This window comes from Oxyura jamaicensis, chromosome 1 (genome assembly GCF_011077185.1).
Source record: "Oxyura jamaicensis isolate SHBP4307 breed ruddy duck chromosome 1, BPBGC_Ojam_1.0, whole genome shotgun sequence".
NCBI lineage: Eukaryota > Metazoa > Chordata > Aves > Anseriformes > Anatidae > Oxyura > Oxyura jamaicensis.
Window position 1 is genome coordinate 196,303,055 of NC_048893.1, and position 17,003 is coordinate 196,320,057.

The 17,003-nt window shown below is 39.7% G+C and overlaps 1 protein-coding gene and 1 long non-coding RNA gene across 3 annotated transcripts in view; one reads left to right on the forward strand and one right to left on the reverse strand.

Annotated features, from left to right (window-relative positions):
• Positions 1 to 6,344, forward strand: part of CTSC (cathepsin C) — a 24,629-nt gene extending 18,285 nt beyond the window's left edge. For both annotated transcript variants that reach the window (XM_035329239.1, XM_035329229.1), the window contains exons 5-7: positions 1,589 to 1,704; positions 4,311 to 4,442; positions 5,176 to 6,344. In XM_035329239.1, coding sequence (XP_035185130.1) covers positions 1,589 to 1,704; positions 4,311 to 4,442; positions 5,176 to 5,678 — 751 coding nt within the window. In that variant the 3' untranslated portion in view covers positions 5,679 to 6,344. The remainder of the gene's footprint in view (positions 1 to 1,588; positions 1,705 to 4,310; positions 4,443 to 5,175) is intronic.
• Positions 1 to 10,189, reverse strand: part of LOC118168737 — a 20,330-nt gene extending 10,141 nt beyond the window's left edge. The window contains exons 1-2 of the long non-coding RNA XR_004751766.1: positions 9,997 to 10,189; positions 432 to 435 (exon numbers count right to left, since the gene is read on the reverse strand). This is a non-coding gene — a long non-coding RNA (uncharacterized LOC118168737). The remainder of the gene's footprint in view (positions 1 to 431; positions 436 to 9,996) is intronic.
• Between the last annotated feature and the right edge of the window lie 6,814 nt (positions 10,190 to 17,003).

Below are 17,003 nucleotides of genomic sequence, written 5' to 3' on the forward strand. Positions count from 1 at the left end.
ATAAAGCTACATCCACGGCTTCCTAAAAATCTGCTTGTATTTATCTTCACCTTTCCTAGCTGGGTTTTGGGTTGTAGTTAGATGTTTAATGTTTCAAGCCCTTCATCTCACTGTCATGGAGTGCCAACATATTTCACCATTTGAATGACTATTCTTAGCATCTGTTGTCTCAAGAAGTTGTGACAAATGGGGTTACCCACCCTTTAATCTTATCCAGTAACTTGCTAGTGTGTTCATATCCACAGAGAAGTGGGGACGGTGTTAGCTGCAATCTCACACACCTTTCTACCCATCAGTAGTTTGCCATAGCCTTGAGCCTGTTTATGACAGTCTTCCTGGTTCTGATAGTTCATAATTGCAATTAAAAACACGAATTACTAAACACGAATAATAAAGTTTTTCAGAGGGAATTTCTTGGTTATTTTGGCAACTTGCCTTGCCAGCAGCCAGGGTACTCCCTGCTGGGAGTGTAGTGATTTCTCTGTTTCAATGAAGTAGCCTTGTGAGTATATTTAAGGTCTTGAAGGTCACGTGACAGAGTTGCAATAAGAATGGATGCATGGTCCTCCTTTATATCATGCATTAATGTGAGAACTAGAGTTCTTTGATACACAGTTTCCCTTTGGCCATTTTACCTTTATATTTTTGCATTTTCCACTTTGATACTGCTGTGGGTAGAATGCTACTGATTCTTCCAAGCTGTGTCAATTGTATGTTTTTCAAAGAAGGTCATACAATACAATAATTGAGTTACATGGGAGGATTGTGCAGATGATCATGATGTCATTTGTAGACAGAAGTTTCCTTGTAGGTGGTATTAAATACAAAAACCTCTTCGGAAACTGTTGCACCATGCAGTCCTATGACAGTGGTTTTGTCCTGCTAATGCTTTCAGAAGTGCCTGGTGTTTGAGAATGGCACTTGACGCACGACTTATGGGACAAGCATCAGGTTGTGAATGCCGAATGCAGGAAGCTCTTGGCTTGCTGATACATGAGCATCACTTGGCTGCAAGTGGTAAATGAGGACAAGCAGCACTTAGAGCTGCTTTAATAGTCACAGTAAAAACTTGCTCCAGGGAAGTCTCTTGGGCAAGTGGGACTGCAGTTATTGAAGTGTTGATGTAAGCCATTACACCGTGTCTGCAATTAAACAGTCTGTAGTTGCTGTCAATGCATGCTGCCGAGGCGAGGCACCCTCTGTAGATAGAGATTCTGCATACCTGGTTGTAGAACAGAGATCAAATAGGTGTTGCAGAACTACATTGCTATGGTTGCTGAGAGTTACCTTGGCGCTTCTGATTAGTTCAAAAGCGTTTGACTCAACCAATTTGTAGATGCTTCATAATACAGTTCACTCTGGGAGGGATTTGAGTAGGTCTTGTATCCTGCTGAAACTAATCGTTTGAGATTGACGCCCACTCAGCATAGATGGAGACTATTTCAAATCACTTAGTGTGAAACTAAGCAACGAGTAGAAGCTGGAAGATGACAACAGTGTTACATGATCGTTTCCTTACCTACTGTGATATGTTACTCAGAAGTATATTCTCTTTTTTTTTCTTTTTTTTTTTTTTTTTCTTTTTTAGACCAAAGCCAGCACCTCTAACACCTGAGTTACTCAAAAAAGTTGCGGGCTTACCAGAATCCTGGGACTGGAGAAATGTCAATGGTGTCAATTATGTCAGCCCTGTTCGGAATCAAGGTAAAAAAAAAAAAAAAAAAAAAAGAAATGCTCTAGAGCTCCTCTAGATATACTCTGCTGTTAACAAGATCTTATCCAGCTGTTTTAGTGTCTTGTAGTTGATCGATGGCATCTTTCCTATGAATAACTTGTGGAAACTGGATAGAGTCCTGGGTAACAACGCTTCTCCAAAATATAAAGTTCTAGTGGTGGCAGTGCTGTTATCCAAACAACAGGGTCTTTTGCTGGAGTGAAAGCAGACAACCATAGTGCTCTGCATAAGGACAGCTGTCAAGACTTGTCCAGATAGTCACAGTCATGGCTTTCTACATGCTGACAGAACTGATGTATGTTTAATTCTTTACTTAATTCTTTCTGATGGCAAATTAGCACACAGCTTTAATGAATAAATCCATGAAAATCGTATCACTGTGTTAACTTTAGGAGTAACTTAAATGGCTAGTTGAAAGAAGAGCTGTTGGTTGATATGAAAATTATATATGCTGATAGATATATAATACCTGTGGAAAAACAGTGTTTTAAACATACTAAAATGGTATTCTTCTATAGGCAGCATTGTGATGCAAGATACCTTTTCTGCCTCTTAATTAGATACCTATACATTAGGAACCAAGTGTGGACTAAGTTAATATGTCCTTTTCCTGTATTTACAAACAAATTTGCATATGCTGGTAGTTACCAGTTACAGCTTTTAGGGGAACAGAATATATTCCCCACCACCATGCTAGTGCTACTTAAATTACTGGTACTTGGTTTATGGCTTAGTTCTTCTGCCAAATTCTGCCAGGTAGCAAAAGCGTAGAAAGGCTTGTGCATTCTTTGTATAATTCCTCAAGATGTGGCAGGTTTCGTGTAACTGGAATTGTCTCATATTGTAATACTTACTGCTAAGATGGTAGCATCCCTACTGTATAGTCAAAGCTGACTTACCGGGTTGCTTATAGAGCATTAATGGCCTCTTTCAGCCAAGAAACTTGTCTTCTAGAGGATAGCCCTGTCATTGTTTATCAAATTTACTGGGGGGAGAGGAGGGAAATGTACAGATTTTGTTGGCTTTAGAGTTCCAGTTTCTACAAGTTTCTGTAAGCTTTTTTTCTGCAGATCCAAGTACATGGAAAGCCTGGTCAACTGATTTTTCACTAGGTACCCTTCTTACCCCTCATCGTGTAACAACCCTTCATGTTGACTGAGTGGAATCTGATATGGCTGAAGCTTTAGTTGACTATGGAAGAGAATTTCTAGAAAGCCTCAGTAAAGCAGCTACTCTTGCAGCTACGTTGACTCTGCTGATAGTATAGTTTTCACATTAAGAGCCTCATAAATACCCCTGTGGTAACAGTTTTTTTTGTTTGTTTGTTTGTTTTAAAAAAGTAACTGCCCCTACAGACTTTCAGGTTGAAATAACTGCATTTGGTGTGCAAAGTATGCTAAAAATAAAACAGTTTTCTGCAGCACAGCCCATCTTGTATGCTGTGACTGTACAATGAGTGGGAGGCACCTTTCACTGCTTCAGTTAGCCCTGCTGGGCAACAAGCATTCTTGTTCAGGCTGATTTTTGCCCCTTTTCCTCAGAGATGCATCTAACTGAATGAAGGTGCAATTTCAAAGTCTTGCTTTTGTAATAGCTCTGCTTTTACACACCTACACAGTTCAGGAAAAAGTATTTTGTTTTGTTCCTCATGCCTCCTTCCTTTTCATAGCTCTGCAGTACTTGACTTTCCTACTGTCAGAAAACAAAAGGAAATCGGGCACCTTGGTGACAATCAGTAGATAAAATAGGACCTCATCCAAGTAATTGTCCTTCTGTGTGATGCTTGTTATTCTACTTCCAAAGGCTTTTAATGTGTTACAGAAAGTTTCTAGGGAGTGAAGAGGCCTAAAACTAGAAGCAATACTAAATTTTGATACAAAGTTAGGGTGATTTAGCTCTCTGCCAGGCAACAGAAGGGAGATGTAAGTGTCTCTGAAAAGCCAGCGTACAATTACATGTCCTTGGGAAGTGAGGGGAATGGGATGAATCCATTATATCAAACCCAGTATTTATACCACTAGACTCTCCAAAGTGAGTTATTTTATGGGTAGTTCTAGAGGTGGAATACTTTTAACAGAAAGTTACAGCATTAAAAACAGGGATAGGCTGAAATAATCTAGAACAATATCAATATTCACTTAAAATAGTTCACTGTCCCTTAGCAAATATGCAACATAAAGGGTTATAGTCTGAGGCAATAGGTTGTGAGCCTTCTCTGCTGTAACATGGTCTCTGTAACTGCATTCTGTGTGAATAGCATGGATGTTAAATGATACTGCTGAAAAGTACTCAGGAGCAATATATCATCTCTTATTCTGGAATAAACTCAGTGCTCCTTTAAAAGTTTCTAAAAGTGTTTTGAACAGAACTGCTTACATGTTTAATAGCTAAATGTATATTTAAAGTACTTGTGCTATCAGTGTTCAACTTCTAATCACCCTAAGACAGTCTTGTAGGTTTTGACTCTTCTCAGTGCACTCCAGTAATAGCAATACCCGAATGCAGGTGACTCACCTTGTTTATGTTACTGTCTGCTCTTCATGTTTTTTTTTTGTTTGTTTGTTTCTCTCCTCAGCCTCATGTGGTAGCTGTTATGCGTTTGCCTCCATGGGCATGCTGGAAGCAAGAATACGTATCCTCACAAATAACACTCAGAAACCAATCTTTAGTCCCCAACAGGTTGTGTCTTGCAGCCAATATTCTCAGGGTAAGTACACTAGTGTATACGAAGTTAACTTGCAATAATAATGACCCTGCAGAAGTATATTCATAATTTCCACACCTTTCTGTGACCTGTTATTTTGATAACAGAATCAAGTCACCTGGCAGACTATATTTTAGTACTTGTTTTGAAAGTTTAAATATTCTAGAGTTGTCAGCCCACCTTGCATAGAAGTGGCATTGAACCAAGAGTTCATGGCCCCACTCTAAGGATGTTATTGGATTTTAAGTAGATCTGCCTGAGAGATGGAGAACAGAGATTGAAGGAACAGGGCAGAAAACATATCTAGGTTGCAAGGCATGCCTAGAAAGAGGAACCAAATATCCTAAAAGCATATTCAGAGAGAAGGAACATACGAGGAGGGGGAGATGAGCAAAAGCAATAACTAAGACTTCAGATTTCCAAAGAAAGGATAGTACCCAGTATATGACAGCTTTTTTACAGCATGTAACTAACTGCTGTTCCTGATGGGGTGTCAGGAGCAAATGGATGAGGAGGTGGTCCATGCATTTCTGTTCCCATTACAGCTCCAATGTGCTCTGAATATTATTTTGTGTGCTTTAGAAAGATAGCTATATGTAACTGGAATACTAGTATTATCAGAGTCACTGCAGCTTGTGTTCGATACTGTAATCCGTAAGTGTTCCAAGATTTGAGTAGGAAATTCTCCTACATCAAATAACTCTACAAGGGAATTAAGCAGATGTTTTTTGTGTAGGTTGTGATGGTGGTTTCCCATACCTCATTGCTGGGAAATACGTCCAAGACTTTGGTGTGGTGGAAGAGGACTGCTTCCCTTACACAGCCCAAGATTCTCCATGCCTGTTCAAGCGTAGCTGCTATCACTACTACACTTCTGAGTACCACTATGTTGGTGGTTTCTATGGAGGCTGCAATGAAGCCCTGATGAAACTCGAGCTCGTTCTGGGTGGGCCAATGGCTGTTGCCTTTGAAGTTTATGATGATTTCATGCTTTATAAAGAGGGAATCTACCATCACACGGGACTGAAGGATGACTTCAACCCTTTTGAACTGACTAATCATGCTGTCTTGCTGGTGGGCTACGGTAAAGACCCAAAAAGTGGTGAGAAATTCTGGATTGTCAAGAACAGTTGGGGCACCTCATGGGGAGAAGATGGTTACTTCAGAATCCGCCGTGGCATGGATGAATGTGCAATTGAAAGCATCGCAGTGGCTGCAACTCCTATCCCAAAACTATAAATGCAGAAGTGTTCATTCAGTGCCTTTGTCTGAGAAGCAAATCCCCGGCCATAAGAACATACCATTGTGTTTTTTTAAAAGACTATGATTGAAATCTGTACCTTAGCTTAAACGGGAGAGTTTTAATAAAATTTTCCAGAACAGATAAAAGTTTTCGTGGGTGAGAGTATGAATACTGTAAGCTCTTCTGTGTGTATTGTAGGCTTCCTGTCTGGAATCTGACAGTAGATCACCTAGAATGCAATTGCCATTTTGCTAACAGTGGTGATGGCTATTCGTCATTAGATAAACTTTTTTATTTCAGTCACCACTTGCATTTTCTTCCATGGACAATCTTGCACTTCAGATGTCAGAGGGAAGCAACTGCTATGATAATCTGCAGCTACTCTGAAAGGACACTGTAGTGCCTTATTTCTCAGAAATCATGAAGTCACTGCAATTTAGAACTTAAGTGTGCACTGGGGAGAGAGTGGGCAATTTCTTTGATTAAATGGAAATTCTAAAGCTTTAAGTGTCCTGCAAAAGCTGCAAGTTAAATCCTTATGACAAAAATCAATTCTATGTTTTGGGCTGTTACTAAATGTTCCAGTTCTAGATTTTACTGCTGTGCTTTGCAATTGATCATCTCAAAGTTCAATAAAAAATACCCCATTCCTATAGGAGTTTGTACTTGTGGAATTAGTTAGTTCTTTATTTCTGTGACCTATCTTAAGTTTTGAACTAATCAAGACCTTGATCCTTTAGCAGGATGTAAACTGATGGAGAAGGAGGATGAGAGGAGAGATGAACTAAAAATCACACAAGCAACGCAAGGTTGGCAATACCAAGCAAGACTGTCCAGGAGCCTGGTAGTCCTTGCTGTGGATAAGGGACAACTTGTTCAGTAAAATGGCTAGTGCCCCAGTAATCTCTGTTCATCTCTGCCTTATTAACTTTAAATATACAGGGTAGAAGAATGGCATTGAGGAGGGGGTTGCAACGCTTGGAATGAGCCATTTCTTTCTAGATGAAACTTAGCAACAGTACTTAGTTATTGCAGTACTGGTCTTTGCTGTTCCCATCAGTAGATATGAGTGGCTTACAGGTGAGGAGATCTTGTTTATTGAGTAGAAGATAACTTTGGTAATCTGCTACAACAACTCAACAACTAATGACCAAACCAGTATTTTTATATGTGTGTGTATGTATATACTTATATACATATAATACATCCTTTTTTTCCTTTTTAAGGGCATGGTGAGCTTTATAAATGTATTGGTTATCTGTTTGTCATCAAAATGTTTCATTTAACTTAGGTGGAAAAACTTCCCTTTTACTTCAAGAACTGCTTGACTCAAATTTGCTTTTACTGACAGACGGGAAGAATGGCTTTGTGTTTTTGGCTGTTCTTTTTGAACCTCCCTGCCAAAAAGTATCAAACTATGTTAATGAGATTCTCAAGAATAGTTTATACTGTCCATTGGATCTTACTAGCTGAGGCGAGTGGGAGGGAAGAGCAGGGCACTTTCAACTAATTCATTTCCACTTGGATTATATGATACTGCTGCAAAACTGGGCCATGTCCTGTAATGACTTAATGCTGTGGTAGGGGGTGCATTACACCAGGAGGATATGTAGTTCTCCCACACAACTAGTTGCCTGAAACACACAACCATGCATACATTTTCTTTTGTGTTCTCTTCCTATTTCCTCCCATACCAGTGCGTTCCCTGGGAAAAATGTTGCAGGGGTGGGGGAGGCAATACTGCGCTCCTTTCCCCTTTTGTGGAACTGGGAGAGGGATGGCAGGGGCACAGCTTTCCCCGAGCAATCTATTCATGGTTTGTGTCTGCTGTGTTACCATGCATAATGAAGTGGTGTGATAGTTCATGTGCTGATAAACAACTCTCAGTAGGTCACCCAACAACCTGTAAGCAGGGATTGATTTGAATTACAGTAATAAAACTAAAGCTGAAAATTGCTTGAAACAAAGCAATCAGGAATGAAAAATTGTTGCCTGTGCTGTCATTATGGAAGACAATACTGGCTGCACTGCAATGACAGAAGCGTGCTGACTGCTATATTGGTGTTACAGCTATACAGCTTGACCTAATTTGGATGACAACTTTTCTGTATGTATGCAGCCATGTTGACACAGGTATACCCCTATGATGTACAGACGATGGTCTTCTATGTATAGGTAATCTGCAGGTTTGTTCTGTCACCTGTGAATGCCTGTAGTTTCACTACACAGGTATAATGCCTTTTGAATGTCAAGTATCTTCCTGAAGTTACGGCTTTGCATGGATGTGCTAGGATCTTGGATTTCTTTAATATCTCTAGTATTTATCAAGGATATTAGCTTGAGAACAGATAAAAAAAAAAAAAAAAGCTAGGTCATTCTTACTAGTTTTACAGTGGATCAGCCATTAGAAAATGGGATCTTAATTGACTCGTTATCACCAAACTACTGCTAACACTTGTAGCATTACTAATATAAAGACTTGCTGTTCAGCATACCTTTATTAATGTTAGCTACATATGTTTTAAAAAATACTATATCTTCTTCTGTTAGAAATTCCTGTGTCTGTCCTGTGTATATATGCCTGTCAATGCTTCTGTGTGACAGCTGCACTGTTGCTAACTTGAGGATGGAGGAGTTCTCAGAGCTGTCTATCACCATCGCTGCCCCCAACAACTGTCATCAGATGTACTTCTTTGCCTCTGGCTGACTGCAGTGTGTGAATGTCCCTGTTTTCTGTATTTCAAAGTTGCACAGAGAAATGTCAAGCAATCAGCCTGATGGAGCTGGCTATGTGGCCAACATGACATATTTGGAACTTTTATTTGGGATTGTGAGGCTGAGCACAGAAAGAACATATGGAGCCAGATGCTGAAAAACAGAGATTTTTCTTCCTAGTGACCAAAAGAAATGTAACTGCAGGAGCTGATAAACCTTTTTGTAACAGTGACTATGGCACAGTTTCCTATCCTGGGTTGCAAAGAGCAAATCCTTCTGGTATCCTTCCAGGTCCTCAGAAATAGAGAAGTGTTGGGTAAGCTTGGCTCGCAGTACAGAAGACTGCAAATACGCTGCTATCCACAAAATAGACAAAATGAAGAGGCACAGGACTTTGCAACTCCAATTCACATTTTCTAAGAGACTGTAGTTTGTAACACTTCTACCTGGAAGTAGCTCGAAATGGGGAAATAAACACAATTGACAAATAGGTCTTGCAGTGAACAAGTATCTAACTTACCAAAGCAAAGTTTATAGATAATACCATGGTTAATAAATATAGGCGAAACGGAATTGATCATCAGCCCAGCAGAGAGAGAAAAAATCAGTTTTGAAATTGGTTACATACAGAGGACAAACTATAGCTGTTCAACAAACAGCAAGTATAGCAAATCCTTAAAATCTTTTCAAGGGCATCTCTGGAGCTGGGTAATTTTCTAGTTTGAGCATTTCCCTGGCACAAGAACTGCTCAGGGAAATGTGGTAGGTAGCTTATTAAGGTGACCTGGCCAGACCATCATGACTCCTTATTGGGATCTGAGGACTTGAAATGCATGGTGACTCCTAGCTTACCAAGTTGTCAGTGTAACTTGATGCTATAAGCTGCGTGTAAAATGACTGAAAAGACTTTTTTCTAGATTTATTCAAACTGCTAAAATTGGGATCGAGAATTTTTAGCTTTATTGGTCCAAGGGTCCATTGGGAAGAAAGGAAAAAACACAATGTGCACCAGTGGACTTTATTAAAATAGCAAGCAAGTCTGAGAGATTATTATACATTAATAGTTTTTTTTTTTTTTTTTTTTTAAGGGAGCTATGTTCTCATCTGTTGCTCTTTTCTCCATCATTGCTGGGGGCTTAAGAACTGGTTTGTAAAGAGCTAAGACCACTGGAATGCTTTAAAAGGTTCTTTTGCTAAGGCGAGACTTCCTGTGACCTCTGAGGACATTAATTTATATTTCTCAACTATTTGTCTTCCAAGGTGTAATTAAAATGAGTTTGTAGGTATTGTTAATTGAACAGCTGCAAGGATGTCGTTAGGAGAATTTTGACAAGTATTTTTTTTCTCAATTTTTATATTAAAAACAAGGGATAAATGATTCTTCTCTGAGAATAAAAAAGATGGAGTAACAAACCAGATATTTTTAGTAGTTTCAGTCTGCAAAACAGTTTCCTTTACCAAGATTTCCAGTTTTTACTTTCTCATTCTTGATGGTCATTCCCTTCCCTTCCAAATGCCATAGTATGACTTAGTGTGACTTCTTCCACCAAATCATTCAAAAAACGCATTTCGTTGGGGGGGGGGGCCCCCCAGTATCACTAGGATATGCTAATTTCCCTTAACATGAAATCTATCACTGATTTCACTTTTACTCAATAGATGGGGATTATTTAATTCTGCTCAAGATCATTAGCGGTGATAGAGAATATATATCTGGGGCTGACTTACATTGGGATGAAATAGCATCAGAAATTGTGTGGCCTCCAGAATTTTCAGGAGAGTAATTTCTGGAGCATCCCAGGACTGGGGTGCAGTGGTTGCACAAATGAGTGACAAAAAAGTTTTTTGGGGGTGTCTAGGACCTGCCAGTGACTGTGGGAACCCTGGGGTATTGCAGGAGTAGGGTAAATGTGTTGAAGACCCAAATTCTGGATGCAGAAATGGAGGGCAAAGATTTGCTCATGGTATCTGCAGCATCAAAGCTGGGTAAATAGTCATCTTGGCCTGTTCGTGTGTTAATGGAGGGGTGCTCAGATCACAGGTGTGGAGATGCCCATCCTTGCTGAGTGTCACAGCAAAGCCTTACTAATGCTGACATTTGCACCAATGCTGTAGAGAGCAAAACAGCACTTGAGTTGTAGAATGAAGGGTATGAGATAGGTCAGGAAGCCCTTGGGTGCTACCAAAACAGGTTCACAACTAACTCTGTTTTCCCCCACCACATGCATTATGCATGTAGATGTATATTTAGCTGCCTTTTAAAAGTAGAGTTGAACTCATTTTGAACCAGTGACTCGAGGGGAGCCCAAGCATTTTTTTTTTTTTTTTAATAAATCCTTTCCATATTCTGAATGTTATGGGCATCACATGATAGCCAAAAAAAGAGGTAGAGGCTTTGACTGCAGTATGAAATAATAATATGTACTCGCCTACCCCTTCTGAACAGTAAGTTTTAAGCAAAAAGGCTTGCACCCTTCTTGGCTGAGACCCAGGGCGTACTGTGTGATCAGAAGAAAGTGTCAGTGCATGCAGTTCAAGCAAGCTGAGGTTTCTATGCTGGTTGCTATGGTTTCTAGAAGCGACTGTAGGCTGAAGCAGCATGTGAGCATGTATGTGTGTGCGTTTTTTTTTTTGTTTTTTTTTTTTTTTTTTAAAAAAAAAAAAAACAACACCACAGAACATTTAAGGGCATCTGGGAAATTAATAGCGACCACAAAAGTAACAGAGCATCAGTTTTTGTCAGGTCTCTGAATATCAGGTGGGGCAGAATAGGGGGGATGTTGAAGCCTTTCTTTGCAGGCTACTGTGGAACAAATTATATATATGCAGAATTTTTCTGTATCTGTAAGAGGAAAGACTCTAACATATATTTCTGCCAATTATTCCTAATCACTTCATTTGGATTGACATACTTCATCCTGCCGATGCCAATTAGCACGAGATGCACCAGCTAAATGAATCTTTCTCGTGGTAACATCTTCCTAGGATGATAGCTTAGCTCTTCCTTCCCCCAGCAAATTTTGCTATTTGCACTTCATGACATGTACACAATTTTACATTTGAATTGATCCTTTGGACCTCTGGGTTACCTCATTAAATACTCAGATAATATTTATAAGGGTTGTGTAGAAGGGCTTATAGCATTTTGGCAATACCACAGGTGATAAATTTTAAGTACAGTCATAAGCGCCAAAGTTATTAAAAGTGATCACTAAAGTTATTAAAAGTGATGTCTTTGCCTTAGGAGGATTTCAGTAGTTTGGAAAATATTGTACATTCTTAAATGTCCAACAATTCCAAACTTGGTGCTATGTGTGTAGTAAGGGAAAAATTTCCCAAAAAGTTAACTGACTGTACAAAATCCTTATGGTTATATTTATCAAAGGAAATAAAATACATAAAATCTGTATATTAAAAACAAAAAATGACAAAACAAAACACTTATTTAATTATGTTTTCCAGTACTCTCTTTGCTGCTTCAACACTTGTGACAATAACGTAATATAAAATGGTGGTCTCTTCTACTGTTCTGGTAATGTTTAGCCAAGATAAATAGGATGTTTGGTCTGGAGTGTACATGGGATTCCTTAAGATGTTTTCACTCATCTGACCCCTTGAAGGCTTCTACTTCACCTGGAAACCAGGATGCCCAAACCACTCTCCTGCATTTTGGCTCACTTTTTTGCTCTTCTTGCTCCCAGCCCCTTTGTGAGCCCCGTTCCTGCACTGCAGATTTGCTAAATCTCTTGAGCCCACTTAAAACTCTGGTCCTATTTTGGGAACATCTCTCCTCAAACTGTAACTGTTCAGGCATAAATAGGTATACTCAAAAGCTGAACATTTGTAGATAGGGGGACTAAGTCTGCAGTCTGTACTGTATTGTCACTGTGCACAAGGATTTCCTTCTAAATCTGACATTAATGAGGTTGTCGAGGATGTGAATTTTATCACTCAGTTATGTTTCTCCCTCCTTTCCTGAAGCCCTCTATTAACCTTGGGATTATATGCACAGGTTTAATTTTTCTGCAGGATAATAACTGCAGGGAAACAGCATCCATTTGTGTGGGTGGGGGGAAATCAATTACAAGAAGTTGACTAAAAGGCCAAATCAAATACATAAAATTCTACAGTGGTGTAATAAAATATAACAAATGTAATGTTTTTGTTTTGCACAGAATGTATGTATTTTCTGTATGTGCTGCCCTGAGGAAAGAAGTAGAAATAGGGTGATTGCATCTTTCTGACTGCTGGGGGCTGATTTTTCAGCTGTGACATTGAGAGGTTCATTTTTTTCTTTTTTAATTAAAGATGCTGGCAAAGCAAAACTTAATGTTATTTCTCTTAACCATTTGAATTGCAGAGATTTGTAATAGCAGCATAAAAACTGCTCTAAATGGAAAAGGAATGGAACTGGCTGGGTGTGGAAACACCAGAAGGGACAGGAGGGGATGAGCTGTAAGGAAGGCAAGCGCTGATGGCCAGGCACATGGGTTGAAAGTACTTTATGATACGTTTCCAGCATATCTGTATGAAGTCTATCAGGACACCCAGGACAGGTAACAAAGAGCAACCTAAACGAAGGGGCTTTTATTTATTTATTTATTTATTTTCACAGATCACCCATTTATGCTATTAAGAGATGATGGCAAGAAGATCAAATCCTTTTCTGCAGTAGCATCGGGGAAAAAAAAAAAAAAAAAAAAATGATACTTTGATAGGCAAATTATAGAATCACAGAACGGTTTGGGTTGGAAGGGACCTTAAGGCCCAGCCAGTCCCAACCCCCTGCCATTTGAGCACCTCCAGGGATGGGGCATGAACAGCTTCTCTGGGCAGCCTGTGCCAGGGCCTGACAGAGGTGGGACAGAATGGAGAGGCCAAGGATCACACACAACCATTGTCAGATCCTAAACAGTACAAGAAAGAGTCATCCAAAACCAGCAGCTAAAAGCTAGCCAAAGAAGGATGAGAAGATGATGAAGTCTGGGTGGCTGGCATGCCTTTCCCTTCCCATTGCTTCGGCAACTTGGCCAGAACACTCAGGTTTATTTGGAAATAAGTATACAAGCTATTTGAACATATATCATGGCACTTGTGAAAAGTGGGTGTGAGAGTGTTGCTGTATGTTTTAAAATAAAATCAGTTTCCCCCCTATAGATCTTGCATTGAGCTTTGCTGTTCTGCTGCTTACAGTGAAGCAATGTTAATTATTACAAAATCTCTGGCTTAAGAGTTCAGCTACAGGACTCCAAATGCAGCCCCATTCCTGAGCATTAACTTGTGTGGTGTTTTGATCCTGTATGGCAAAGCTCACGTTTACCTTGTAATTCGCCAACACCCTTCTCTGCAATTGCACTTCCACAAAGAAAAGAAATGTTGGCTCTGCCATGTCAGGTGGTGGCCCTCTTACATAAATTATAGATTAACCTAAGAAACATAGCTATCAGCCTGGTTACCAGTGGAAAGGACAGGTCTCTAATCAGTAAAATTACTTTCAAAATGGATATGGTTTCTTTTGTTTGAAAAAGAGTGCTGAAAATGGGATAAAAGTGGTAAAAAATGTAAAAAGCTGGCATTTCTGAATTACTTAATAACTTTTTCTTATTTCATAATGTGTTCATAAAAAGCCACAAAAAGGGAGAAGATTTGATAAATGCATGAAGATTTATCTGCTCAGCAGCATGTCCTGGCATTACTTTTATACATAAACAGAAAAGATTTTTTTTCTCTCCTTTTTGCAGTTCAGAATGCAGCCAAACATCATGGTCTGGAAACCCTTCATCAGATGGACTGAGATTGATACAATATTACTTTCCTCTCCTTATCTCTAACCTTTGCTTGTCTTGCCTGTTGCGATAAGGTTTTCAGGACTAGGTCTGGCCACTATCCAGAGCCCGAGCTGTGTTCACCACACAGGAGGAACCTTTCTTGTTGAGCACTGAAGCACTGTTCTGGAGAGTAGGCTAAATAATGAATAATAGAAGGTGGTAGGAGTAAAAACCTAGTGCTGCTTTTGTAAAAACTTTTATTGTGTCTTATTTTCTTTTCAAAGTATTGCCTTTGCACAATAGGAAGTAAAATGGACTCCTAGTTGCTATTTTGGGTTTAGGTGGCTCCTTCTAGAAGGACACATGAGTTGCTTCTTTCCTGGAGCATGAGTGAGACTGGTGAAGGGAAGACCTCTTGAAGAAGCAGCAAGATTGTGGTGAGCAAGATTAAAGGAATGTGTATCTGTGCTGCAAAAAGATATATCTAAATTTCCCAAACCATGGCTTTGTTCTAAATCCCATTGTACTAAAACCTTTAAGATTCCATTTCCTTGTGGTAGACTGAGAAAGGTGCAACCACATTGTCTGACGCGGCCAAGGCAGGAGTTCTGTCCCTCCTTATGGTCAGCTCAGTGTCTGGTTCTGCTCTTGGAGGATCATGCAAACCTTCATGTTCCACCTCAGTCCAAAAGCAAAGGGAGGTTTTTGGAGCAGAAATTTTGATGTAGCCTGACTGGTACATATCAGGTGAAGATCTGTCTCTCATGTGAAGAGACCACTCTATTAAATCTCTCATTTGGTAAAAATGCCCATTGCTTTTATAAGAAATGCTTGCTTTGAGCAGGATGTGGCTTTTCTTGATGTTTGACATTTGTGGCAATGTGTTGCAACTGGTATGTGTGGGCTACATGAGGGCAGTATTTGGCTGTTAGAGCAACATCATCACCACACGAAGTAAGGAAAAGTCTTCAGTCAGAACGGATCATTTCCATGCCTGTGAGAAGGAAGGAGACATTATGCTTGGAGAAACAATATGCTTTTTGGTCACCTTAATGAAGAATGAGATCTTGATTCTGGTGAAGAACCAATGGGAAAGGTTTCTGGGCTTTGCTATGCTATTAATGAATGCTATTCTAAATGAGGACAGTATGGGCATATAATCAGATCTGAGGTTTAGCTCCTCATGCCAGTGAAATGCTGTGGAAATACATTTATTATGTGCTTCAATAAGTTATTATATATATATATTTAGTTAGCAATAGGGACTAACATTTCTGTGTAAAAATGTCCAGAATCATTATACTTTCTTAGGAAGAAAATGGGGAACGAAACCCCTCTCCCCCCTTTTTTTCTTTTTCTTTTTTTTTTTTTACTTAAGAAAAACAACCCTCATCTCTACAAGTATAAAGCAATTCCTTTTTTCTTGACCTTTCTCTTGAAAGCAGCAATAATGTTTCAGTCTTGCCTGTGAATGGCAATGGGATGTGTCCCCAAAAGGTAATAGGTGCGCATTTCAATATGTCTTTGCATCTCTGCAATCAGAATTGGAGGAGAGATTGCTGCTTATTTAGAAATTCTCAAAACTGGGTCATAACTCCTGTTGCATTTCATTTGCATATCATGCTCTTACATCTGAACATTGGGGGTTAGTCTCTGATAAGACACAGTAAGCAACAGTAATGATGGGGTACCAGTGTCCATCTGTGATTGTGAATTTTGAGTAACCATGGAAAACTTTTCAATACGCTGGGGTGAATTTCTGTAAATATTAAGTTGTCACTGGAAGAAAGAAACCAGGATGGTAGTTCAGGAACTGTCTGTAATTTTCAGGCACTTTATTCTTAGGCAGATGTTACTTACAGTGAGCCATGTGAGATGATGTCACGAATTACATTGAGACTCAGGCCACCAAACATCAGTCTGAATGAGTAAGAGGTCAGGATCTGCCCTCCTTGTTCAGGTAGACAGATGCCTGTGGTTCAGCAGAACTTATTAAGCATACCAGAAATATGTTGAAAATTGCCCTTGGTGCTGTCTGCTTTGCACAACTGTGTCTTTACAGGTGTTTTCAAGACTGGTGTTTATAATTTTCATATGTTTGGATCAATAGTTTCTTTACAAAAACTGCCAATGTGGCCTCAGGAAGAGGAAACTAACAGCACATGCATCCCAGAGTGATGGTGAACAGACACACTCAAGACAACACAGAAGTGACAAGAAAAGCTGCCCATAACTCCACAAAAGACAAGTGGATAACTTTGGGATTTGTAAGTTTCCACATATCCCCACTAGCACTTCCGTTCCTGTCAACTTGTTTTGGCAGTCAAGGGTATGTTGTTCCTGTCACCAGTGAGGCAACTTTTATGCCATTTTATCCATTAGTTTCTGTGAAATGCATCTTGTGCTAGATGCTGTAAAACAAGCTAGCTGAAGTCACTGCTCACTTCCCCGTAGTTCTTGTGTGCTGGATGTAGCAGCATCTGCAGCTGAGGTGAGACCTGAGGATATCAGTTTCCCCACTCTTCATCACCTGAGTCCGTAGTGTTTAATTTTACCTGAGAAGAAAGACTCACTTGAATGGAGCCTTGATATGAAAATGCTTAAGGATGTGATCTTTTGGCTGTCGAAGGGTTTAGCAATCCTTTTTGTAGCCTGCCACAGAGAGTCACTAGAAAGAGAAACGCAGGACAGAAATATCAGAGGAAGGGGACTGTTGAAGACCTGACTGCATGTGATTCCTTACCATTTCTGCATGTGTCCATTACCATAGTGACATCTTGCACAGATACTGTCTGACATACTGTAGGGTTTTAGAGCCCCCACACTACTGCCCACCTT